General features: G+C 55.4%; 2 protein-coding genes across 3 annotated transcripts in view; both read left to right on the top strand.

The window, feature by feature from the left end:
* Positions 1–14,651, top strand: part of GPATCH8 (G-patch domain containing 8) — a 55,607-nt gene extending 40,956 nt beyond the window's left edge. The window contains exons 7-8 of the mRNA XM_062507970.1: positions 8,262–8,392; positions 8,792–14,651. Of these exons, the coding sequence (XP_062363954.1) occupies positions 8,262–8,392; positions 8,792–12,608 (3,948 nt within the window). The 3' untranslated portion in view covers positions 12,609–14,651. The remainder of the gene's footprint in view (positions 1–8,261; positions 8,393–8,791) is intronic.
* Positions 14,652–16,033: 1,382 nt separating this feature from the next.
* ITGA2B (integrin subunit alpha 2b) lies at positions 16,034–24,215 on the top strand. Of its 2 annotated transcripts, XM_062508500.1 has the most exons (30): positions 16,034–16,328; positions 16,402–16,532; positions 16,612–16,709; positions 16,789–16,954; positions 17,025–17,074; positions 17,418–17,463; positions 17,681–17,806; positions 17,891–17,938; positions 18,202–18,245; positions 18,354–18,413; positions 18,576–18,628; positions 18,762–18,970; positions 19,083–19,265; positions 19,342–19,387; positions 19,465–19,569; positions 19,661–19,716; positions 19,815–19,966; positions 20,210–20,323; positions 21,073–21,143; positions 21,221–21,368; positions 21,815–21,907; positions 21,988–22,067; positions 22,188–22,268; positions 22,343–22,445; positions 22,537–22,689; positions 22,772–22,882; positions 23,053–23,166; positions 23,368–23,475; positions 23,551–23,673; positions 24,000–24,215. In XM_062508500.1, the coding sequence occupies exons 1-30, from the start codon at positions 16,183–16,185 to the stop codon at positions 24,090–24,092; spliced, it is 3,111 nt and encodes a 1,036-aa protein (XP_062364484.1). In that variant the 5' UTR covers positions 16,034–16,182; the 3' UTR covers positions 24,093–24,215. The 2 variants fall into 2 exon arrangements, with proteins under 2 accessions (XP_062364484.1, XP_062364482.1); XM_062508498.1 differs by lacking the exon at positions 16,034–16,328 and having other exon boundaries at positions 16,336–16,532; positions 16,612–16,954; positions 17,418–17,806.
* The last annotated feature ends 190 nt before the right edge of the window (positions 24,216–24,405 follow it).

Raw genomic sequence — 24,405 nt, 5'->3', positions numbered from 1 at the left:
AATCAAGAGCAGAAATTAATTTATTCCCTTGGTTATTGGGCAAAGGAGTGGCTGAGCTTAGTCATGACACCTGAGAGCAGAGAACTTCCTTGGAAGGTGTCCATCAGTTTGGCTGAAACCCAAGTGCAGTGCCCTGCATTTATCTGGGAGGTGGCAGGATCTGTTTGTGTCACATTCTTGGTGCGCTGATGCCGTGGGATTCCGTGAACTGCTCCAGCCCTCCGTGACTGATGGGGCACTGACGTGAGCCTGGCCAGGCACAGAGCTCCAGAGCTCCTCCTACAGCTGGAGATGCTGTGGAAGAGGAAACCAACCTGTGGAGAGCAATAAAAGTAGTCATCAGCAGGAGCTGCCCGAGAGAAAAATGTCTTGTGCACACACAGGGTGGGGTCATCTCATCAGGAGAAAGAATTTGGAGTTTGCTTCGTACTGCTGATTATTTTGAGAGGAATTATGTTCTTGGATAATTCCATCCCTTGCAGTCACTTCAGGCAGGCTTTGGAGAAAATGAGCTTCCGAACTCTGACTGTATCACCGAGCATTAGTTTCTAGTTACAGAGGGATTTAAACAAAGAAGCAGTCATGCTTTGCTTAGGGAAAAAATTGCTTGTCCAGCTTTGTCAGGCTGAAAGTGTGTGACCCTGCTGGGTCAGCATTCAGGGAGTGAACTTGAAACCCCGGAGACACAATGAGGGAGAATTTGCATAAGTAACATTATCTCACTGCTGTGCTCCCTCCTGCCCAAGGGAGGCTTATCTCCAGCAGTCCAATCTAAATTTTAAAATAGTTAAAAAAAAAAGCGCTGTGCGCTTTTGATATGTTGCATGTTGATATTTTATAGTTTGTCTCTTTGGACAAGAGGTGAAGTTGCAGAAAGGTGAGACTGAAGTTTTTGAGAAAAACATTAATTTTTCCTAAAAGTAGGCCATCAGTTGGCTTTCCTGGAAAGAAAGGCCATTACAATATCTTAGTTACAGCAACCTAGCTTGGTATAAATCATCTGCAAGATCTAGTTGTCTCACTGGTAGTTTTTGAGGCAACAGAGCTAATTTTTGCCTTTTTGTGGCTCAGTTTCCACAGCATTTTTGCTTTTAAGTATTTTTAGTTCCACATCCTCCTGACATTGAAGTGTTTGGTTATCCCTCCGTGGCCCAGCAAGCATTAGGCTGTCCCTGTAAATAGATGTTCCATCCTCAGATCCCTTTCCACTCCCGAGTTATAAAGACACTGTCTTGTATTCCAGGAAGGAACTCAGGATTATTGCCCAACAGGGATGATAGGTAAGTGTATTGATCCCAACCGGATGAATTTTGGACCCACCAAAATTGTGTCAACACCAAACAATTAAAGGGGAGGTTTATTCTCTTATTTCCTGCCTGTCCTGGTTTCATAGACCATTTGGCTACATCTGAATCAATCTCAACACCAAGTTTCTCCAAAAAGCAGCAAAGACAACCTGGGAAAAGATCCTTGCATTTATTCTCCCAAACCATTGGCATGTTTTAGCCATTGTGTTGGAGATGTGCAGTGTTGTTCTGGAGTTGTTTTTAATTAGGTTGATACTTGAGATGAGAAGTGCAGCTGTCTTGAGGACCAGTCACCCTCTGGTCAGCACATGGCCTGTCCCTCTCAGGGGACTGAAAGCAGCTGGAGTGGGTGGAGATGGCCCTGCAGGAGGGACAATAAGCTCAGTTCTCTCACACACCCTTCAGTGAGCAACTGGAAAAGTCTGCATCTCATATCTTCTTGTACAGCTGCTGATGTCTTCAGTGGTGGTTATTTTAGCTGTAGGATTTTGATCCCTTTTGAGGTCTCTATGGAGGGCCCTACTCTTGATGGTGCCCAGTCCTGACAGTCAACAGAGAAATAATTAAAAATAATTAACAGACAAAAGGTGACAAATGTAAAAAGAAAATTTCTGCAGCTAAGAGGGAGCTTGGGTGGTGAAGATGGGACCAGTGTATATCCCTAAAAGTGTTCATGGCCAGGTTGGACAGGCTTGGAGAAACCTGGGATAGTGCAGGGTGTCCCTGTCCATGGCAGGGGCTGGAACAAGGTAATCTTTAGGATCTTTTCTAAGCCAAACCAGTCTGTGATTCTGTGATATTTGTGCTGCTTTCCTGCAGATCCAAAATGTCCTGATCCTTGGGAGTTCCCACAGTCCTAGAAGACTCTAGACTTGGTGGGAATATACCCTTAAGGCATTACAGCTGTGAGGGTTCCTTATTTGGTTTGGTGTTTAAGATATTAGATCCATTAAGATAAAGACCTGGTGTCAGATTTGTGTGAAGGAGAGTGTGAGCCCCTTATCTAGGTTGTGTCCAGTCTGTATGTTCATATCCAATAAACCTGGATGTGCAGGGCCCAGTACCTGGAGCAGCCTGCAAGAGTTAGGGTTGGGATTACCTTGTGTGTCAGTTATGTAGTGTTTACAGTCAGCTTTTACTGTGGGGGGATTTTAATAATCCAAGAACTTGTAGAACCTCCCACCATCACCTGGTTCTGCTCATGTACCTGTTGAGGGCTTGAGCTGTTTACTGAGTCACTGACCCAACAGAATCAAAACATTCCCCTTCTGCATTCCCTGTGAAAACGAACATGTTCCTGAGTGAACCTGTGCCAGGTTCCCTAGGAGAACACAAACAAGCATTTAAATGCAGGCTTTTATGTAGCTGGTTTTTTCCCTTAAGTGTGTGGTGTTTTGGAGGTGTTGGTGATTAATTCTGCCTAGATTCTCTTTGTAAAAAGACAAAGGGAGTGTATTCCCTAAAGAGGGTGGAACTCAGAACTGAAAGTATAGATGTGCAGTTCTCTTTGTGCCCTAATTAGCTGCATCTTTGCTTCTCATGCCAAAGGGGAGGGATCTGTACAAGCATAATAAAACTACCAAAAATTGCTGGCGCTGAGGAATACTCTGAATGCAAACCCTGAACTTTGTGTTTTGGGGAGACTTGGGATTTCCAAAACCTTGAGCCTCCAAGCAGAGTGTGAATGGAGAAGACTGAGGAGGGAATCTCTGAGGCACTTGGTGTTACATGTGAGGTTCTTCTGCTCCAGATTTGGTTTGCCCTCGGAAAACCCACCAGTTAACAATAAAGGGTCTACAAGAGAACTGGAGAGGGACTTGGGACAAGGGCATGGAGTGATAAAACAAAAGGGGATGGATTTAACTGGAAAGGGAGTAGGTTTGGGTTAGACATGATGAGGAAATTCTCCCTAGTGAGGGTGGCAAGGCTCTGGCACAGGCTGCCCAGAGAAGCTGTGGCTGTCCCTGGATCCCTGGAAGTGTCCCAGGCCAGTTTGGATGGGGCTTGCAGCACTCTGGAATAGTGGAAGGTGTCCCTGCCCATGGCAGGGGGTGGCACTGGGTGAGCTTTAAGGTCCCTTACAATCCAACCCATTCTGTGTTTTTCTTAACCCAGCTAAGAAAAACATTGGTTCCTTCCATGGAGGAAATTAAGATGAAATAAAACGGCATTTGCAGGCCATTTCCCCTCTGTTCTTTCACTTAATTTATAAGCATGCAAAGAATGTTGATGACCAACGATAAGCCAGGCTTGTGTTCTGACTTCAATAAAACGATCAGGGTTGCCATCCTGTGAGCTTTTGTTTAATGGTGTCGTTCACTCCCAGAAGCTTTTGGGGCAAAGAATAGAGCAGACATCAAAAGTTCAGAAAGCCAGAAGTCTGCTGGCACAGAATGAAAAGTACATTATTATTATTTTATTTAATGAGATTGGCAGAGAGACATGAGAACAAGGGCAAGGGAGGAGGGAGCTCTAATGCCATGGGAGCTGCCTCCTTCCTTGAGCCTCAGAGGTGGATCTGCTCTGACCCATCTCAGTATGAAAGATGGGCCTGAAAGTCTCACATCTTCAGGTCTGGTGACAGTGCTTTTGTCTTGTGAGAATTTCTGCTCTGCCCTTCTAGGCAAAGAATGTCTCTCAGTGGGACTCAGTTCAGTGATGCTGTGTGACTTTGTCATCTTAAATGGAGAAAATCCATTTACTGCTGGTCCTGAGCCTGTCAAGCTCTGCACCCTAGCTGGGTACTGGGGAGGTCTTACCTGATACTATCTCTCTCATCAGCCAAATCTGGGGTGTGCTCAGTTTTTTCATGGCCCTGAGGCTGCCAGAGCTCCAGGAGTGCTTGGACAGCTCTCCCAGGGGTGCACAGGGTGGAACTGTTGGAATGTCTGTGCTGGGCCAGGGCTTGGATTGGATGATCCTTGGGGGTTCCTTCCTACTTAGGACATTCTATGATGATCCAGTGTTTTTCCTGTTGCAGCAGTTCCTGACTCCTGCTTGCTCCCCTGGATTTCCCCACTTTACTGTGCCTGGGATGGGCTCTCAGGCGCTTTTCAGCAGTGCTGTAGTGCTGGTTTAAGCTCATTGGTGAGAATTGGTACTGGTGGTGTTTGCCAGTTTGGCCCCTCCTGAGCCATGCAGGGAATGGGAGATAATCCAGCAATGTGGCCTCTTTGTGCTGCAGTCCAGAGGTAGCTGTAGATTTGATACCAAATCTGCTCTTTAGGAGCTCAGTTTCCACTCTGGTGGAAATGCAGAGACGAGTTTGGAATTTTAGGAGTTAGAGTTTTTGGAGTTAGAAACAAGACTGGAAACTTAAAATACAATCCTTTGTTCCAAAGCTGAGGGGGGTGGCAGCTATTAATAAACCCCAGGAAGGCATGCCTACAGCATGTGGGAATCTGGAAAAATTTTATGTAAGTGCTCGTGATTTGTGTCACTGCTGGTCACTGCAGTGTGGCCCTTCTGATAGCTGAAGTAATAAACCAGCAGAATATTCCTTGGCTTTATGGTCCCTGTGATCCTGCAGTTTGAAAGGACATTGCTGCTTAGATAAACTGCTGCGTTCTCAGAAAACCCCTGTCCATGAAGGAAAAAATGCGCCTTAATTTTGAAATCCTGTAGTAGCATGAAGCATGTGCTTGATTTAATACAGGTTTAGTAGCTCTAATCCTGTTGAAAAAATCGTTGTCTTCTTAAGCACAGTGGGTAGACTTTAAAGGGAGGATTCACCCCAAAAGCACAATTTACCAGGGCTCCTTGTGGAGGTGAGAAGCTCCCTGAGAATGGTTGAGTGGCTTTGTTAAATCGTTGTTGAATTTAATTTCTCTGTGGTGCTGGGGAAGGAGTAGTTCCGTGCCCTTCCAGCCTCCCCTCACACCCACACTTGGTGTGGTCCAAAAAGTCATTTAGAGGTTTTTAGAGGGGATTAGAAGAACGAACACTCTCCTCAGGCTTAGATGGAAATTTCTTAAGTATAAGCTGATCTTAAATACCTGTTTAGTTCAAATGATTTCCTGGGCAGGCTGAGACCTGGAAGTGTGTGAGCAGCATTTCAGTGCTCCACGTGCTGCCTTCACCTTGTGAAATTGTACTTCAGGCTTTGGATTGCTCCTTCCCAGTCAGGACTGGGGACCAGGATGGGCATGGCTGTAGTGAACTGGTTATCCACTCTTTGAGGGGATGAATCACTGGATTTCAATGACACATTTGAAACAATAAGTGAGGGGAGAGTTACAGGTAATTTTCAAAAGTTTTGGGTATTTTTCATTCCTGCAGCAGGTAGTTCTTACAGATGAGCAGTGTGGGCTCTTGTTCTCCTCCCTTTCTCTCCCTCAGCATGCATTTAGGGAAGATAATGCCGCTCAGCCAGGTCTCTTGCAAACCTGGAGTCATTTGTGATGATAGGTGTGTTGGTTTAGGTCAAAGAAGCTGAGCTGTTCTGTTCCGTATTTTACATTTCCAGGGAGCTGGCACAGTGCATTTATGACCTTTTCTATCCTATACTTCCCCAGCAAGACACTTTCTCCTGACTCTTGTGTGATAAAAAGAAACTCAGCCTTGAGATCTCTCGGTCCTTTGAAAACCTGACCAACTCTTCCGCAATTCTGGAAGTACAAAATTCTCAGTATTCTTGACACCAGGGCCAGTGGTTTGTCAGCCTAAAGGGCCGAGGTTTGGGTGCAGCTGGGAGTTGCTGTGGTGCATGTTCCAGAGTTACAGTGCTTTGGGGTAGTTCATTTGCTTCACACCTCTCAATTCTAAGTGTTGAGAGTGGGAGGTTTGAGGGAGCAGAGACATAAAGGTCAGCAGACATAATTGTCTGCATTCAAATTGCTGTATAATGGAGGCAGGAGAGCCTGGGTGCAGCTGCATCGGTCCCAACAGCTCTGAGCCTAAATTGTGTCCTGGGGGCACAGGGGGCTCTGAGTGCACCATGGCACCTTCCTCTAGAGAGGGAAAGGTTACAGTTCATGTCTGGTGTAAATAGCTGGGTCATACCTTTTTCCAAATGGATGAGTGATCTCGAGACTTGGCATCAGCCCCCATTAAATAGTTGTGTCAGCTGTTGGTGGCTGTAACTTCCCAGAGCATTTCACACACACTTTCAAAATCAGCATGAAAAAGCTGATAGCATTGCTCAGTCCATCTATTCTATTTTTTTTCCTTTCTCTTGGAAAAAAATTTACTCTTCAACATTTAGCATACACCACAAAACCCTTGAGCCCTTTACTTGTCCTGGTGAAAGTAGCTCTGCTGTTCCAGGTGGGATCATTGCTGTGTCTGTGTGTGTCCGTGTGTGTCCCCCTGCTCCAGACCCCGGCTCGGTCCCATGGCTTCGCTGGCTCTGCTCCTGCTCCGTAGAATAGCTGGCACACTCCCCCCACACACAGCTCTCTAGTAATGCTTGCTTGCTTGTTTTTTTTCTCTCATCCACTCTTGTTATATTTTTACTTTCTTTTTTTCTTTGTGATGTGACATTTTCAGCTGATGTATTGAAAGCAAACCCTTCTAATTTGGGAGTCCAGATCACAAGAGTGAGTTTCTTTCTACTGGTGTCTGTAGTTGTATTTTTTTGTGTGTCCTCCCCTCTGATTTTGGTAACAGTCAGTCACATTTAGTAAATACAATTAGGTAAGAGAATCCTCTGTCTTGTCTGATCTCCCCCTTTTTCACAAAGCAATGTTCTCTTTACATTGGGCCAGCTTAATTCCCCTGATTTGAGCTTTGGGTTGGTTTTCAGATCCACTGTTTCTGTGTGTGGCAGTCTGACACTGCTTCAGGAAAGAGGCAGAGTCAGCCAGCCAGAAGTATTTAGAATTCACCAGTGATTTGTACATCCTGTACAAGAATTGTTCCAAAGTGACTCTTGCTCTGAGTCCCGTTAGTCTCCCAGGCCCTGCATGAAATGCCTGAAAAACATGAAACTTTTTCCAAAAGCTGAGTACAGGATGCGTTCTGGAACTGGGCCCTTTGAAAGGGTTTTGAATTGCGCACTAAAAAAAGAACAGTGAGTCCTTTTAGGATGGCAGAGGTCTGTCTTTGCTTTCTGTTACTTAAACTTCTGTAGAGCACTCTAAAAAAATGTTGTGAATATCCACATGTATTCCAAGAAAAACCAGTAGCCCCTTTTCCTAGTGCTCTGAGACAAGGACTTTCCAAAATGTTCTGAAGTCTTGGATGTTTATTTTCTATTTGAATTGGCTACCTAGACTTCCTCAGTGATATTAGGATGTTTGAAATTCCTTGGGATTGCGTTTGTTCCTTCATTATAAGATTTCTGGGGAACTTGGTGCTTCTGCCCCCCCAAAGCATTCAACCCCAAGAGACCCTCCTGCCTCTAGAGCAGTTTGTTTCTTGACCCTCTCAGAACTACTGTTAGGAAAACAAGTAACTGGTTGTGGTGTATGTTGTATTTTGGATTTGCTTACAAAATAATTTGCATGGGATTTTTGGCTCCTTCTCCAATGTAATGGTACATTGCTTTTGTCAGATGTCGTTCCTGGGTAACTCTGGCACCAGCTAATCCCTCCTGTCCTTTGGCCCATGCTCTTGATTCGTTTCATGCACCGTTTGTCAAGTACATCTGCACCCTGCAAGAATAGCAAAGTAAACAATCCTTCTTTTCCCCTTTTCCTTCCAGAATTTGCTTGTTGCTTCGAAATCAGCTTTGTTGTCCATGCTAAAGAAAACCAGTAGAGTTGATTAGAAAGGGGTATACACAGAACTTGAAGTCATAGCCAAAAGTGACCACCAGCTGATTTTTCCTTCAGCTGCTAGGCAGTGTGCTCCATGAGGTTTGTTGAGCTAAGATGCTCTTGCTCCATCCTGGCTCAATAAATGTCCCTGGGGAGGGGCTTGACACTGCAATTTCCAATGCTACAGCAAGGAGCTGCTCTTGGATAAACCACGAACAGCTTTGATCTGATCAGTCCCTGCTTTCTTTTGCTTCAGAGGTTGAAAGATCTCAAGCAAAGGGAATTTGCACGCAATGTCTCATCGAGATCCCGGAAAGATGAGAGGAAGCAGGAGAAAGCCCTGCGGCGCCTTCATGAGCTGGCTGAGCAGAGGAGGCAGCCTGACTGGTGAGTCTGGGTGGTCCCCAGCACTTCTGGAGCCTGGGGGGCTGCAGTCCTGGGCTGGGCTGGCATTCCTGCTCTGGGATACTGCACAGGCGTTGAGGACAAAACTTCACACTGGTGTTTGGGGCTGATGCTGTGTTTTTCATAGTATTGAATTCACTAAACTGATCATGCAGAGCATCCCTAAATTGCTTTATCCAGCAATACATTTTCTTCAGTAATTTAATATTATTAAAAACTTTGAGTGGCTGTATAATGATATTTTAATATGCGTGTGTCTGGGTGCAAGAGCATTTGAACCCAGATTGTAAGATGTGTAAGATTGTCTCTGCTGAGGGATGGATCCTCCTGCAGAGGGACAGGGACACCAGTCAGCTGTGTTTTCTCTCTCCCCTGTTCCAGTGCTCCTGGAAGTGGGCCCATGTTCAGGACCACCACGGTGGCTGTGGACGAGGAAGGAGGTGGAGACGACGATGATTCTGCGGCCAACAGTGGCTCCTTCATCCAGATGAGCTCCGGCCAGGCCACAGAGATGACCACAGACAGAGGTTTCCTGAACATTGGACAAGGCACTGTGGTGCCAGGCCAGACGCCCACCCAGGGGGCACAGGCCATCAGCTTTGGCATTAAGAGCTCTTTGGGAACTCCACTGCAGAAGATAGGGGTGTCCTTTTCCTTTGCCAAGAAGACCCCAGTTAAGCTGGAGACCATTGCTTCTGTTTTCAAGGACCACGTGGATGAGTCCAGTTCTGCAGATGGGGTGAAAGGTGATGAGAAGGGGTCCTCGGAGGCTGGCAGCCTGCAGAAGTCTGGGGAGGGTGAAGGCACCAATAATTCTGATGGCAAGGCAGAGGATGATGACCAGCATGACAAAGACAGCGGGGCTCTGGCCAGCACCTTATCCAAACTGAAGAAGATGAGGCGAGAAGATGGACCAACGGCCGTGGAACCAGAATATTACCACTACATCCCCCCAGCCCACTGTAAAGTAAAGCCCAACTTTCAATTCCTGCTTTTCATGAAGGCTACTGAGCAAACGGAAGTGGAAAATACGAATAAAAAAAACGTGCGTGAAGTGAAAAAGGGGAGTCCCCCCAAACCCAGCAAGCACATGGAAAAGGCTGCTGAGAGCACGGGTCAGCAGAAGGAGCAGAGTACTACTGAAAGCACGGCTCAGCAGGGCAAAACAGAACAGAAAGACATCCCAGAGAATGAAAATACACAGGAAAGCAAACACCGTCCAGAGAGCAATCCCCCCGAGCCAGACACTGCTAAAGAAGCTCCTCCTCCTGTCTCGGGCTGCAGAGATGGCTCTGAGGGACCAAAGCACCCCACAGGACCTTTTTTCCCTGTTCTGAGTAAGGACGAGAGCACGACGCTGCAGTGGCCTTCGGAGCTGCTCATCTTCACCAAAGCTGAGCCCTCTGTGTCCTACAGCTGCAACCCCCTGTACTTCGACTTCAAGCTCTCCCGTAACAAGGATACAAAAGGGAAAGGGGCAGAGAAATCCAAGGAGCTGGGGGGGCTTTGTAAAGACAACACTCAGAGCACAGAATCTGGTGAGGTGAGCAAAGCCAAGGAAGCTGAAAGTGCAGGGAGCAGTTCTGTTCAAAAAATGGAAAACAGATCCCAGAGCAAGCAGGAGTCCAGTCTGGGAGGCATCGGTAAGGGAGAGGGGGAGTACAGCAGTATAACAGGTAAGAGTAAATCTGGAAGGTCCCATAAACACAAAAAGAAAAAGAAGCACAAAAAGTCCAGCAGACACAAACGCAAACACAAGGAGGAAACTGAGGAGAAGGCCCGGAAAGCTGAGCTGGGGGAAGAGAAACCCAAGAAACGGAAAAGGCACAGACACAAAAAGGGTAAATCCTCCCTTTCAATGGAGTCAGATCGGGCACTGAAACCTGAACTGTCTGAAAACTGCAGCCATTTCCAGAAGAAAAAGCGATGCTCCCAGGAGTCCCAGAGGAAATCCCTGTCTGCTGAGGAGGGAAGCAGTGGTAAAAAAGAGGATGGGGGTAACTCCTGCCAAGAGCACGGCAGCAAAAGACACAAGGCTGAGTTGCAGCAGGTGCCTGGTGCGAGGAGGCGCTGCCCTGCTGTGTCCGAGGCCCGGAGCGGCCACAGGAACCGCCAGAGCAGTGGCGACTACGACAGCGATGAGGGCTCCCCCAGCAAGCACTGCCGGCAGAAGTCTCCATCGCAGTACAGCGATGACTACGACTCAGGCAGCGAGCACTCCCGCAGCCGCTCCCGCTCGGGCCGCAGGCACTCCTCACACAGGTCCTACTCCAGCAGCTCGGATGCGTCCTCGGGGCACAGCCGCTACAGCCGCCACAGGAGCTACTCGGATGACAGCTACAGCGACTACAGCGACCGCTCCCGCTGCCACTCCAAGCGCACCCAGGACTCAGATGATGACTCCGACTACAACAGCTCAAACCACCGCTCGAAGCGGCGCAAATACTCCTCATCGGAAGATGACTACAGCTCGAGCAGGAGCCGGTCCAGGAGTCGGAGTAGGAGCCGAACCCACCCTCGAGACAGGTCGAGGTCGAGGAGCCGGGGCAGGAGCCGCAGCAGCAGCTGCAGCCGCAGTCGGAGCAAGAGGAGGAGCCGCAGCATGACGGGACACAGCTGGAAGCGCAGCCGCAGCTACAGCCGGGACCGCAGCCGCAGCACCCGCAGCCACTCGCAGAGGTCCCTGTCACGGAAGGGCTCGCGGGGCCACGAGAGCCCTGAGGAGCGAAGGTCTGGCAGAAGGGACTTCATCAGGTCCAAGATCTATCGCTCCCAGTCTCCTCACTATTTCCGGACAGGCCGAGGTGAAGGGTCACTGCTGAAGAAGGAGGATGGCAAAGGAGAGGATCTGAAGGGATCTGGCTCCCTGTCCCAGAACAGCAGCGGTTCTGGCATGGGGCGGGCCTCGGAAGGGGACTGCAGTCCTGAGGAGCGGAACTCCGTCACCGCAAAGCTGCTTCTGGAAAAGGTGCAGTCCAGGAAGGTTGAGAAGAAGCCCTGTGTCACTGATGAGATGCAGTCAGGGACAAACAAGGTGGGTATAAAGCTCAAAGATCCCCCCCAGGGCTACTTTGGTCCCAAACTGCCTCCTTCCTTAGGCAACAAACCGGTTCTGCCCTTAATTGGGAAGTTGCCAACCATTCGGAAACCAAACTCCAAAAGATACGAGGAGTCTGGCTTGGAGAGGGGTGAGGAGCAAGAGCTGTCAGATGCTGAGGATGGTTCCCAAGGCATGGAGGAGGGTCAGCTGGCTGGCCAGTCTCTCCTGGAAGATGTAGTGATGGTAATTCAGGACAAACCTCTGGATGAGCAGAAGCGTGATGAAGCCTCTGTGGAAATACCGTCCCTTCCCCTGGATGCGCCTGCGCTCCCTGAGTGCTTTGGCTCTGGAGATCTGGTCATGCCCCACAACTTCCTCTCAGATCCAAGTGACGGTGATGGGTTGGAGCCTATGGACGGGGGCAACCAGCCGGTCCCAGTGGAAACTAGTATGATGCCCTTAGTTCCGGATGTTGAGCGCTTTCCTGGCTACGTGCCTCAGAGCGGGGAGCCGAGCATGGAAGGGGATCAGGAGGGGGGAGAAGACTCCTCTCTAGCCCCGCTGGAAAGCCAGCCCATCACCTTCACCCCCGAGGAGATGGAGAAGTACAGCAAGCTGCAGCAGGCTGCCCAGCAGCACATCCAGCAGCAGCTGCTGGCCAAGCAAGTCAAGGCCTTTCCCGCCTCGGCTGCCCTGGCGCCGGCTGCGCCTGCGCTCCAGCCCATCCACATCCAGCAGCCAGCAGCGGCATCGGCCACGTCCATCACGACGGTGCAGCACGCCATCCTGCAGCACCATGCTGCTGCCGCCGCCGCCGCCATTGGCATCCACCCCCACCCGCACCCGCAGCCCCTCGCTCAGGTCCACCACATCCCCCAGCCACACCTGACACCCATTTCCTTGTCCCACCTGACCCACTCGATTATTCCAGGGCACCCCGCCACGTTCCTGGCCAGTCACCCCATCCACATCATTCCGGCGTCTGCCATCCACCCGGGCCCCTTCACCTTCCACCCTGTCCCTCACGCTCTCTACCCGACCCTCCTGGCTCCGAGGCCTGCAGCGGCTGCCGCCGCCACAGCCCTGCACCTCCACCCCCTGCTGCACCCCATTTTCTCAGGGCAGGACTTACAGCATCCACCCAGCCACGGAACATGAAGGACAAAATGAAGGAACCTCGGAGGAAGGAGAATAGTTGGCATTTTGGGAAGGGATTGGAGTAGAGCCAGTGGGCAGGTGAGGCCTGAGCATTTCCTTTAACTCTTGAGCAGCCAAAGAAACTGGAGGCTCGAGGGCTGGGCTGTTGGCTGTGTCCCAGCAATGTCTCGCTCTGACTCTTCTGTGCACGCAGCAGCACCGCTCCAGAAGAACCATTTCACCTTTAGAACAGCAAGACACTTGAAAAGGCTTTTTTCCCCCCTTGGATTCTTACACTTGGTCATCTTCCTTCTGCCACCTTGTATATGGTAAATGAGGTTTCATACACACTAATAGGTTCTCCAGAAATCCTTTTAATGAGGTCATCTAATTGAAATAGCATTATTGAATCCAGCTTGTAATTGGCGATGGAACATCGGGAGCTGTTAGCTGTGGAGAAGCTGGAGGCCTTGGTGTTCAGGCATTGCAGGAGGTTCCTTGGCCCCATCACTGCACATGTGGGGTTTTCCTGGTGTGAGCAGCAAAGGTGGAAGCAAGATCTTAGTGTAAAGAGGAGGAGGAGCTCTATGCATGTGCCCAGAGCTACCATCCTTCTCCATCCTGCATCCACATTCTCCTGCACCAGGACCGTGCCTGGATATCCCAGACAGGAGAGAGGTTCTCAGGTTGGGATTCCAGTCTGGGCTTTGACCACTCTTCTCCTGAAATGGGAAAAAACTATTAATTCCATCTTCTGTGGTTTTGGGAAAGAGGCACTGGGATGGGAGAGAGAAGGAAAATCCTGTTAGGAATTGAAGCAATACAGAGAGAGGAGCACGGCTAGGATGTAAAGCGTGTTCTTTCCTCTGTAACACTGACGGTTTCCTTATTAATTTATAGGATTTTTTTTTAATGTAAAGAATTGCACTGAACTCTGTAAACAAAGATGCTGCTTTTTGTAGCTCCTATCAAAGGTTACATTTGTAGTATATCGCAATAATATTTTTTACAGCCAGTTCTTAGTGGTACTTGTTCTGGTGGCTTCTGTGTAAATATGTTTGCTGTAGGTGACCCAAGACACTTGTAAAGGTTCAATTTATAGTTTCAGCTAGATGCAGAACAGCTAAGCATGTATATTTTATCAAGCTCATGTATTTTTGAAGTTTTTATGTACTATAAAGTGTAAAAACAAAAAAAAATCTTCATTTAGAATTTTGCAGAAGAAAAAAAAACCAACAGGTAAGACAGGCAAGGTGAGGGATGTGGGAGTAGCAGTGACTCTCGCAGGTAATGCTGCATTCCTCCCTGCCATAGGAACGGGCACTATAGCAGCCTAGGGAGCAGCAGGAATTCAGGGTGCTCCAAGAGAATAGAGAGCCTTTTTTTTTTTTTTTTCTTTTTCCTTTTCCCCCGCTTTGGAACCAGTAATGTGCAGACTCTGCTCGTGCAGGAGGAGCCTTGGGACTGTTCCCATCCCACAGACAGGGTTACCCCAGCTCAGTCCATAAAGGATTTCCCAGTTCTCCCATCACCCAGCTCAGGTGACACTGCCCGTGGGAGCTTTGCCACCCCAGTGCAGGGGTTGAGCTGCTGCTGTCCCCACTCACAGGGCAGGTGTCACAGCCCCTGGGCCACCACCGCTGCAAGGAGGGGTTTTTGAGCAGCATGGGGATGTGGTATCTGCGTCCCTTTCCCTGTCCCCTTCCTCAGTCCTCTTCCTGTCTCCTCCTGGAATGCAGCACCAGACCAGGCAGAGTTAAAGGATCAAAACCCCCTGAGCTCCCTCACTGTGTAAAGAAGAACTTGGAGCAGGTCAGAGTGACTGCAGTCACAAAAAAGGGACTCAATTTCCTGTAAATACCAAACAATTCAGTGTTACTGTCAGAGATGAGCTTCGTAGGGCCCACCCATGCCCCAGCCCCATCGCACTGTGGGCAGGGATTATTTTTGGACTTCAGGATAGCGCTAAAATAATTAACCTGTCATTACTTAATGAGCATAAACAGACTGTATTTAACTTTGTCACATAAGATATATATATAAATATATATATATGCTGTAAAATGAGGGAAAAAACCTTTCTAATAAACCAATGATTTGTGGAAAAAAAGATGTGATGGTGAGTGGTGGGGGGGAGCTGCTGTGTAGAGCACCAGCCTCTCCTTTTCCTAACCAAAGGCTTGGTTTGATTAAAGGAAAAAAGTCCACCCCTTGCATGCCAGCAGCATCGGGGTCCAGGGTGCCACCTGCCCTTCCCTGACGGTGGCTCTGGGAGGAGGTAGCTGATGAGGGATGGTGCAGAAGTGCTAAAAGAAATAGGAAATTAAGTAATTGGACAGAAAAAAGAATTGCAATTGCCTCGAGGGGGTCCGGTGTGGGTTTCAGCTGGGTTCAGATGCTGCTGCCAGCTGGGAACGAGACCTCCCGCGGAGAAGCAGCTGCCCCTGAGTCCGGCGTCCTCTCCCGGGGCACGGAGCTGATTCGGGCTCAGTTAAACCTTTCCCACCCCTCGCAGCTCTGCCACAGCTTTGGGCAAATGTGCTCTCTTCCAACTGGAGCTGCTCCCGGGCAGGGCTGGCCCGAAGGGCTGGAGCAGACCCTGCTCCGCAGACTGTCCCCTGTCAGGGCCCAAGGTGCCGTTTGGCTCTGCGGGGACCCCCTGTGCCCCCCGACTCCCCTGTCCTGCTTCCCACCTGCAGCTTCAGCTCAGGGGAGGAGAAAAGCCCCGTTTAACACGGGCCAGCTCCCAGGGAGATGCTCTGGGGCCTCTCCCTGCCACTGGCGCTTGGTTGGCACAAGGAGCCCCCAGATATCTCGAGCAGCCCGAGAGTCCTTAATGAAGTTTAAATTAATTCTGCAGGAGGGTTCAGGGGCCGATGCCGCTGTCTGGGCAGGGCTGAGTCCCCGCGGCTGCCACAGGCCTGGCTGCGGGCACCGGCTCTTCCACGGGGACAGGGACAAGGATGCGGACGCGCCTTGTTCACTTTGCTGTGGCTGTCCCCACTCGGCCCCCGGTTCCTTGCCAGAGCCATTGCCCTACACAGCGCTGGTGCTGCCTCTCCCTTGGCAGGGTTTTGGGGTGTCCCTGCCCTGGGGAAGGGGACACTGGGGAGGTGATGCTCATTGCGGGCAGGCTCGGTGCTGTCAGCTCCATCCGGCTGCGGGGGGGATGGAGGGGCCCTGTGCCCTGCGGTCCTGCCCTTTCCTCTCCACATTTCCGCTGTAGGGACTGTCTGGACCCCGAAATAGCCAACCCAAAGTGGCCATCCCAAAATAGCCACCCCGAGACTGGCACCCCGCGGCGGGCTGGGTGCGGCCCCGGCGGGCGATAGGCTCAGGCTGCTGTGGCCGTGTCCCCTCACCCCGTCACCGTGTCTCCTGGTGGCACTGCCACCTCCTGTCCCCAGCCCTGCTCCGGCCACATCCATCTCCCTTGCACCTCTCTGGCTCCCTGCAAAAGCGGATGTGCTTCTGTGGATCTGGGGGGGGCCCTTCCTGTGCTCCCTATTCCTGCTGGCCCCGTCCCCAGCTGCGTCCCCCGAGATAAGCCAGGGACGCCCCGGGACAGGGGCTGCGGCCACATTTTGGGGTGACGATGGGGCTGCTGCGGGTGCTGCTGTTCCTCGGGGGGCTGCGCCTGCCCCCCACACTGGGGCTTCTCCAGGACCCCCCTACCATCTACGAGGGACCCCCCGGCAGCTATTTCGGTTTCGCCCTGGATTTCCACATGAGCGAGGGAAGGTAGGGAGGCACCGGGTGTCGGGGTCGGGCACGGTACATGCCTGCCGACCCTGACACCCGCTCTGCCCCCCAGGCCCAGCGTGGCGGTGGGGGCACCCCGTGCCAACACCTCCCAGCCTGGCGTGGCTCAGCCCGGCGCCGTCTTTCTCTGCTCCTGGCCCCCCGACAAGACCCCCTGTCACCCCCTCCCCATCGACACTGCGGGTGCGTGGGCGCCGTGGGGTGGGGGATGGGCAGGGCGGGGATGCCAACTCCGCACATTCCCCCTGTCCCGCTCCCCCAGGGGACGAGAGCGAAAGCCAGGGCGCCTTGGAGCTCCACACCTACAAGTCGCACCAGTGGCTGGGAGCGTCCGTCACCAGCTGGGATGGCAAACTGGTGGTGGGTGCATCCGGGGACACGTGGGCAGCCTTGGGTGGCGGCGGGGTGGACACCCAGCCTGTCCCATCGCCGTGCCCAGGTCTGTGCCCCGCTTCAGCACTGGAACGCGATGGAGGGGCAGCAAGAGGCGTTCCGCACCCCGACTGGCACCTGCTTTGTGTGGAGCCCGAGGCAGCGGCGCGCGGTCTGGTACTCGCCCTGCCGCGACCAGACCATGGCCAGCACCTACCGCCAGAGGAATTACGGTGAGGGGGGACCGGGGAGCGGGAGGTATCTCCAGCCCCGCGTTCGTCTGACCCTGCCCTGTGCCCTCAGTGCACGACAAGCGCTACTGCGAGATTGGCTTCAGCGCCGCTGTCACCCCGGTGAGAGGGGATTTGAGGGGCTCGGGGGACTCGGACACCTTGAGGGGATCGGGGGGGCGGCGCCGCCGGGGTGCCGCTCGGGATGCCCATGGGGTGCTGATAGAGATACAGAGGGTGTGGCCAGGGTGGTACCTGGGTGTCACGGCGGGGGATCTTAGGGTAAGCATGCTGAGACGGGGGATGCTGGAGTGGGAGGAATGTCGGGGTAGGGGTGCCAGTATGGGAGATACTGGGCTGGAATATGCCAGAATGGGAAATACTGGGGTGGAAGATACTTCTGTGAGGATGCTTTGAGGAGATGCCAGGGTGCCCCGGGGTGGTGCTGAGCCAGCTCCTCCCGCAGGACGGGACGTTGGTGCTGGGTGCCCCCGGCGGGTACTATTTCACGGGTGAGTCCTTTCTGCCGGCGTTGCCACCTGGCTGGTGCTCCCGGGGTGCCCCCTTTGGGTGGGCACCACGGGAGGAGGGCACCCCGGATGGGGTACCCCGTAAGTGCCACCCACAGTGGCACCGGCAGCCCAGGGTGGCAGCCCAGGGCCACAGCCCAGGGTGAGTGGCAGCGGGTGCCCCGTCAGTGCTGGTGTTCCCCGCCGCGGTGTTCCCCAGGGCTCGTGTACTCGGTGGAGCTCGACAAGATCCTCGGGCGCTTCCTCGGCACATCCCTGCTGTGGCTGGGGAGCCCCGGGCGCCCCACGGAGCCAGTGTCCAGGGCCTATGATGATGGGTACCGGGGTGAGCAGCGGGGGCGGGCACCCTGCCCCACTGCCAGGTCCTTCTGGGATGCCCCCGGGGTCATCAATGCCCATCTCCCTGCAGGGTACGCGGTGGCTGTGGGCGAGTTTGATGGCAACCCCAAAACCAAAGGTAGGACGGGGGGGTGGGTGGGGAAGGGGTTGTAGAGGACAGGGGTTGATGGGTGTGGGTCACCTCGGGGCTCCAGAATGACCTTGTTTCCCTTCCCGAGGGGGCTGGACAGGTTGTGCCAGGACAGAGGGCTCATCCAATTTTGTGCCCTCATGCCCCCATGTCGAACCAGGAGTATCCCTGTGCCCACCCCAATGCTGGGAGTATCCCCGTGGCCCCCTCACTGTCCCAGTGGAGACACTGAGGGCTCTCATCCCTCACAGAGTATGTGGTGGGGGTCCCCAACAAGAGCAATACGAGAGGTGAGGTGAGTGCTGCGAAGCGCCCAGTGCCGCTGCCTGGCCGAGGGGACACCAGGGGACACCACCATGTGTCACCCCGGGCTGGGCCTGGCGTCTGACACTGCCCTGGGCAGGTGGAGATCTTCACTGCGGGGGACACTCTGCGTTGGCTGCAGGGCATCGCCAGCGAGCAGGTACCCTTGTCCTGTGCCACCGCCAGCACCCCCGGTGCTCCACAGCACTCCTGCCCCCATCCCATAGCACTCCAGCCCGCCAGCACCCCCTGCTCCCCCAGCTCCCCGCCCACTGTGCCCCTGGCACCTCCCGGTTCCACCCTCTACCCGGACCCTTTCCAGGTGGCTTCTTACTTCGGGCACACGGTGGCAGTGGCCGATGTCGATGGGGACGGGTGAGAGCCGGGACAGTCGTCTCCTCCTCCTGCGTGGGGACACCAAGCGGTGCTGCCCCGTCCCTGGCACACCGCTGGGTGCCCCCAGCCCCCAGAGCTGCGGACCCTGACCCTGACCCCGTGCCGGGCACAGGCGGGACGACCTTCTGGTGGGTGCACCCCTGTACATGGCCCGGTGCTCCGACGGGCATCGCAGCGAACTGGGGCGCCTCTACATCTACCTGGGGCGGGGACAGCAGCCTCTCTCCGGGCCCCCCCAGACCCTGACGGGCACCCACCCCTACGGCCGCTTCGCCGCCGCCATCGCCAGCCTCGGGGACCTGGACAAGGACGGCTTCGGAGGTGACAGCGCAGCAGGAGGGGCGAGCAGGAAGATGTGCCACTCCCTGGTGCCGCGCCTTGGGGAAACAGGCAGAAGAACGCGGTTGGGTTCTCACGTCCCTTCTGTCCCCAGACGTGGCCGTGGGAGCCCCGCAGGGGGGTGATAGTGGCAGCGGCCAGGTCTTCATCTTCCGCGGGCAGAGCGAGGGGCTGGCGCCTGTACCCACCCAGCGCCTCAACAGCCCCTTCCCCGGCCCCGCCGCCTTCGGCTTCGCGCTGCGTGGTGCCACCGACTTGGACGGCAACGGCTACGCGGGTACAGCCCTGGCACAACACCACCCTGCCACCCTGGTGTTACCAGCCCGGCACTGACGCTCTGCTTGTCCCTGCAGATCTGCTCGTCGGGGCTTACGGGGCGGCCAAGGTGGCCGTGTACCAGTGAGTGCCCGTCCCTGCGGTGGCCCGGGGCTCCCTGTTGGGTCCCCTGGCGCCTCAGCAATGTCCCTGTGCCCCAGGGGACTACCCGTGGTGGTGGCCCAGACCCAGCTGAGTGTCCCTGACGGGCTGAACCCTGAGATCTTGGACTGTGACCTGCCCGACTCCAGTGTCCGTGTCAGCTGGTGAGGGGACGCCGCCATGGGAACACTATAGGGACATCACCGTGGGCACAGGACAGGTCCCTGAGCACCTGTTTGTGTTGTCCCCCCGCAGCTTCCACGTGGTGTTCTGTGTCAGTGTGACGGGCCAGCACATCCCTCAGAGCATCCGTGAGTGCCAGTGTCATCCGGGAGGCACTGCTGTCAGACGGGCACTGCTGGGGTGTCACCGCGGGTGCCACCAGTGCCACCCTCTTGCTCTCCACCAGACCTGGAGGCTGAGCTGCAGCTGGACCGGCTGAAGCCCCGGCCATCGCGGAGGGTCCTGCTGCTTCAGGGACACCAATCTTCCTGGCAGGAGGAGCTGGTGGTGACACCGGGGACACCCCCTGTGTGCAGCAACCTCACCGCCTACCTGCGGGTACAGGCACAGGGACAGCGCGGCAGAGGGCGGGGACAATCCATGGAGGGTGGGGGACAGGAATGGGGATGTGGCATCTCCAGCCAGGATGGGGATAGGTTTAGGGATAGGGATTGGGAGTAACAGTGTCTCTCTTGTCCCAGGAGGGTGGGTAACAGGGATGGGAGCAGTGGTGGGTGGGGGCCCTGAGGTGGGGTGGGCATGGGGTGCCTTCCAGAGTGCTCTGCCCATGGATGTCCCCAGGACAAGGCCGAGTTCAAGGACAAGCTGAGCCCAGTGGCCCTGAGTGTGGCCCTGAAGCTGACCAGAGAGGCCCCAGGGTTGGTGCTCTACGGGCACACCCTGGTGCAGGCACAGGTAGGGGGGACATGGCTATGGGGTGATGTCACCATGGTGACAGGGGGTGGGCTCATCCCCACGGTTGGGCCAGGGCACATGTGGGTACCCCCAGCCTGGGTGTGCTCAGCTGCGGGGTCCCCAACCTGTGATAGTGTCCCTAACACCCCCCTGGGACATTGCCCCCATTCCTCCCCACCACTGTCCCCAGTTTCCACGGGGATGTGGCTCCTACCCCCCTCCACTGTCCCTCATTCCCCCTGGAATGTGCCCCCACACTGTCCCTGCCACTCCCTGGCATGTCTGTCCCGTTCTACCCTCTGTGCTCACCCTTCAGTCCCCAATCGCTCCCCTGGATGTCCCCTTTGTACCCACCACTGTCCCCATTCCAAAACCCAAGAATGTTCCTCTGTTCCCTCTGCCATCCCCAGTCCCTCCTCAGGATGTCCCCCTGTTGTCCCTGCTCTCTCCTTGGCATTCTCAGGGTATGTCCCCAGTCACGCCCCTGGATGTCCCCTTTGCTGTGTCCATTCTTTCCAAGATGTCACCTCCCTCCCCTCCATCCCCAGTCTCTCCTGGAATGTACCCTCTCTACTCTGCACTGTCCCAAATCTTCCTCTGCGATGTCCCCTCTGGCCTCTCCACCAGCCCAATCCCTCCCCGAGAAGTCCCTCCCCCGTGCCCCCTGCTGTCCCCAATGACTTCCCCTCCCACACCTCACCGTGGATGGGGGGGATTTCCCCCTCTCCCCTCCCTGTCCCCCTTCCCAGACCCACATCATGCTGGAGGACTGTGGTGATGACAACCTCTGTGTCCCCGACCTCCACCTGGCCGCCGACACGTGAGCACTGGGAGGGGGGTGTGAGGAAGTGCTTGGTGTCCCCGCGGGGTGCTGAGCCCTGTCCCCATGTCCCCCAGGCCCAGCCAACGCCTGCTGATTGGGGCGGAGGCCGCACTGTCCCTGCATGCCAATGCCACCAACGCGGGTGAAGGTGCCTTCGAGGCCGAGCTGAGGGTGCAGCTGCCCCCCGGCACCCACTACCAGGCTGCCCGCAGCACCATCCCGGTGGGTGTCAAGTCGGGGGTGACCGGGGTTGGTGTCGGGTGCTCCAGCCCTTGGTGGCCATCACTCTCTTTAGGGATGCCTAGAGCGGGGGGCTCAAACCATGCTCAAACCTTGGTGGCTGTCAGCTTCCCTCAGGGTGCCCAGTGGTGATGGGTGTCAGGGGATGCCCAGAACCGGGGGTGACCCAAATCGGGTGGCTCACACTGTGTCCTTCATCCCCATCATCCTCCGTGGGGCTGCCTGGTGGGGATGGGTGCCCAGAGATCCTGGGCTGGGGAAGGGTTTATGTCCTGCCCTTGAGTGACTGGCACTCTCCACAGGGTCCCCACTGGTGATGGGTGTTTAGGTGTGTCCAGGGTGTGGGGCTCAAGCCCTGCCCTCAGCTCATGCAGGTGCCCAGCATGGTTAGTTCATGGCAGGATCCATGACGTGTCCCCACCCCACAGGGGCAGGAGAAGCTGAGCTGCAACCCCAAGAAGGAGAATGGGACCCACGTGGTGCTCTGTGAGTTGGGCAACCCTATGAAAGCAGGGGCCCAGGTAAGGGGATGGGGGGTCCCTGCTGTGCCTGTCACCCATTGGGTCTGGTCACCCACCTGCCCCTCTCTGGTGTCCCCCAGATCACCGTGGACATGGAGCTGAGCGTGTCCGGGCTGGAGGATATAGGGGAAGCCATCACGTTCCACCTCCAGCTACGGAGGTGACACCCTGCTGTGCTACTGTCTGCCACCCACTGCTGGGACACTGGCACCTCAGACTCAGTGTCCTCAGTATGTCCCCACACTCAGTGTCCATCCCTCATCTCGCTATGTCCCCACAGCAAGAACAGCCCCAGCTCCAGCAACGCGTCAGTGATGGTGACAGTGCCTGTGGAGGCAGAGGCAGAGATGCAGCTGCGAGGGTGAGGGTCTGGGGGGCGTGGGGATAATGGGGGGACAAAGAGGGACGCTGACTTCCCCCCCCCGCTCCCACCAGCAACTCCCTGCCTGCCATCACGGTGCTGCCCACGAGCTGGCACTGGGTGGAGGGCAGCCAGCGGCCCGAGGACCACGGCATCAAGGTGGAGCACGTCTATGAGGTAGAACACGGCACCCACTCAGGGGATGTCCCCTCTGTCCCCTCCCCGGGTCACCTCCGGTGCTGGGCATCACCCTACCATCCTCCCGCAGCTCCACAACAAAGGCCCCGGCATCGTCAGCGGGGTCACTGTGAGCATTGCCGTCCCCCACCTGCTGGGCGACCATGTCCTGCTCTACCTGCTGGAGCTAGGCACCGAGGGGGGCATGAACTGCTCCCACCACCCCGCCCTCAACCCCGCCCAGGTAGGGGCTGCGGGACCGCTGCCCGCCGGCGGGCGCTGGGACATGTCAAGGAGGTGGGTGTCACCCCTGTGTCCCCTTCCAGCTGGGGATCTCCGGTCCGACGGCGGCAGCGCACGGGAACGGCACCCACCAGCGGGAGCGCCGGGAGGCGGAGCCGCCCCCGGGAGCCGGGCTGGGGGACTTCGTCCACGTGGTGAGCGGGTGACCCTGAGGACCCGCAGGCTGTAATGGATGCAGGGCTGGGGGTGCCACGGGGGGGGCCGCATCCCTTAGGTGACCCTGGGGACCTGCAGCCCATGGTGGGCACTAGGCTGGAAGTGTTCTCTGGGGCAAGGGCCCCCCAACACCCACCCTGTCCCTCAGAACTGTGACAATGCCACGTGCGTGGACATCACCTGCCACGTAGCCAGCCTGGGCAAGGACCAGCGGGCACTGGTCAGTGTCCATGCCCTGCTCTGGATGGACACCCTGCAGCAGGTACTGTTGCCTCCTGGGGACAGAGATGACAAAGTGGCATTGTGGCCCCAGGGCATCCCTGCAGTGTCCCCTCCTGCATGGTTGTCCCCAGAGAGCACCCCGGGGATACCATGTGTGGGGTCATGGGTGCCCTGTTAGCTGCCAGCACCCCTGATGCCAGGTTCCCATGTGTCCCCCGCGTACCCCCTCATCTGTCCCTAGCGGGAGCACCTCCTGACGCAGTTCATCATCCAGTCACACGCGTGGTTCAACACCTCGGCCATGCCCTACCACGTCCAGCCCCGGCTCCTGCCCACTGGCAGGGCTCAGGTAGGGCTGGCATGGGTGTGGGGACATGGGGACAGGCCGTGGTGGCAGCGGTGTCACCCACCTGTCCCTCTGCAGACTGACACCCGCGTGGTACGTACCAGCCTCGGGGAAGAGGGGGCTGTGCCAGTGTGGTGGGTGGTGCTGGGGGTCCTGGCCGGGCTCCTGCTCCTCACCCTCCTCATCCTCCTCATGTGGAAGGTGAGTGGGCACAGGGGGACACTAGTGACACTGGTGACATCTACCATCGTGGTTGGGCCTCACTGGCACCAGAGGGGCCTCAAAACATGGGGCACAGTGCTGGGGCTGGGGGCTGTGGGACAGGACTGGGGGACAGCAACATGTGTGACGCCAGGTAGTCCCAGGCAGGTGACACTTTGTCCTCAGAGTCCTCAGAGGCTGGTGCCATGGGGTCCTTCAGGAGTGATGTCATTGGGTCCCCACAGGGACCTCTGGGGGGCTGATAGTGTGGGTTCCCTGGGGCTGGTGCCGTGGGGACCCCCGACAGTCACTGTGTCCCCTTCCAGACGGGTTTCTTCAAGAGGACACGGCCGCCTGCCGAGGGGGACACACAGGAGGAGCCCAGTCAGGCCCAGGAGCCTGGCAGTGCCCAGGACTAGCGGTGTCCCCAGGGTCCCCCTGTGCCCCATCCCCTCCCAGATCCCATTCCCCAGCCCCCCCGTGTGCTGTGGGACCGCAGCCCTGCTCTGTTCCCCCAGACAATAAATCCCTGCCGTGCCTTTGGATGCTGCCCGTGGGGGCGTGGTTGTGTCCCCCCGGACCTGCAGAGGGGACAGGGCACAGGGGGGTGGCAGAGAGGCTTTTGGGGACCCCCGTGTGCCCTTGTGGGGTGCCCCGGGAGGGCAGAGGGGGGGTTGGTGCCGAGGTCAGTCTCGGGGGGCTGGTGCTGTGCTGGGAGATTGTAGCTGGTGC

This window comes from Cinclus cinclus, chromosome 24 (assembly GCF_963662255.1).
Source record: "Cinclus cinclus chromosome 24, bCinCin1.1, whole genome shotgun sequence".
In the NCBI taxonomy this organism is placed as follows: Eukaryota; Metazoa; Chordata; class Aves; order Passeriformes; family Cinclidae; genus Cinclus; species Cinclus cinclus.
Note: the sequence above shows the minus strand (reverse complement) of the source record. Positions and strands in the feature narration are given on the sequence as shown.

Excerpts from the sequence above, each read along its gene's own strand:
- ITGA2B (XM_062508498.1), top strand. The coding sequence starts at position 16,366 with ATGCCTGCCGACCCTGACACCCGCTCTGCCCCCCAGGCCCAGCGTGGC. Across the intron at positions 18,971-19,082 it reads GGACAAGGACGGCTTCGGAG|ACGTGGCCGTGGGAGCCCCG; the intron begins GTGACAGCGCAG and ends TTCTGTCCCCAG. Across the intron at positions 22,269-22,342 it reads GCAGAGATGCAGCTGCGAGG|CAACTCCCTGCCTGCCATCA; the intron begins GTGAGGGTCTGG and ends CGCTCCCACCAG.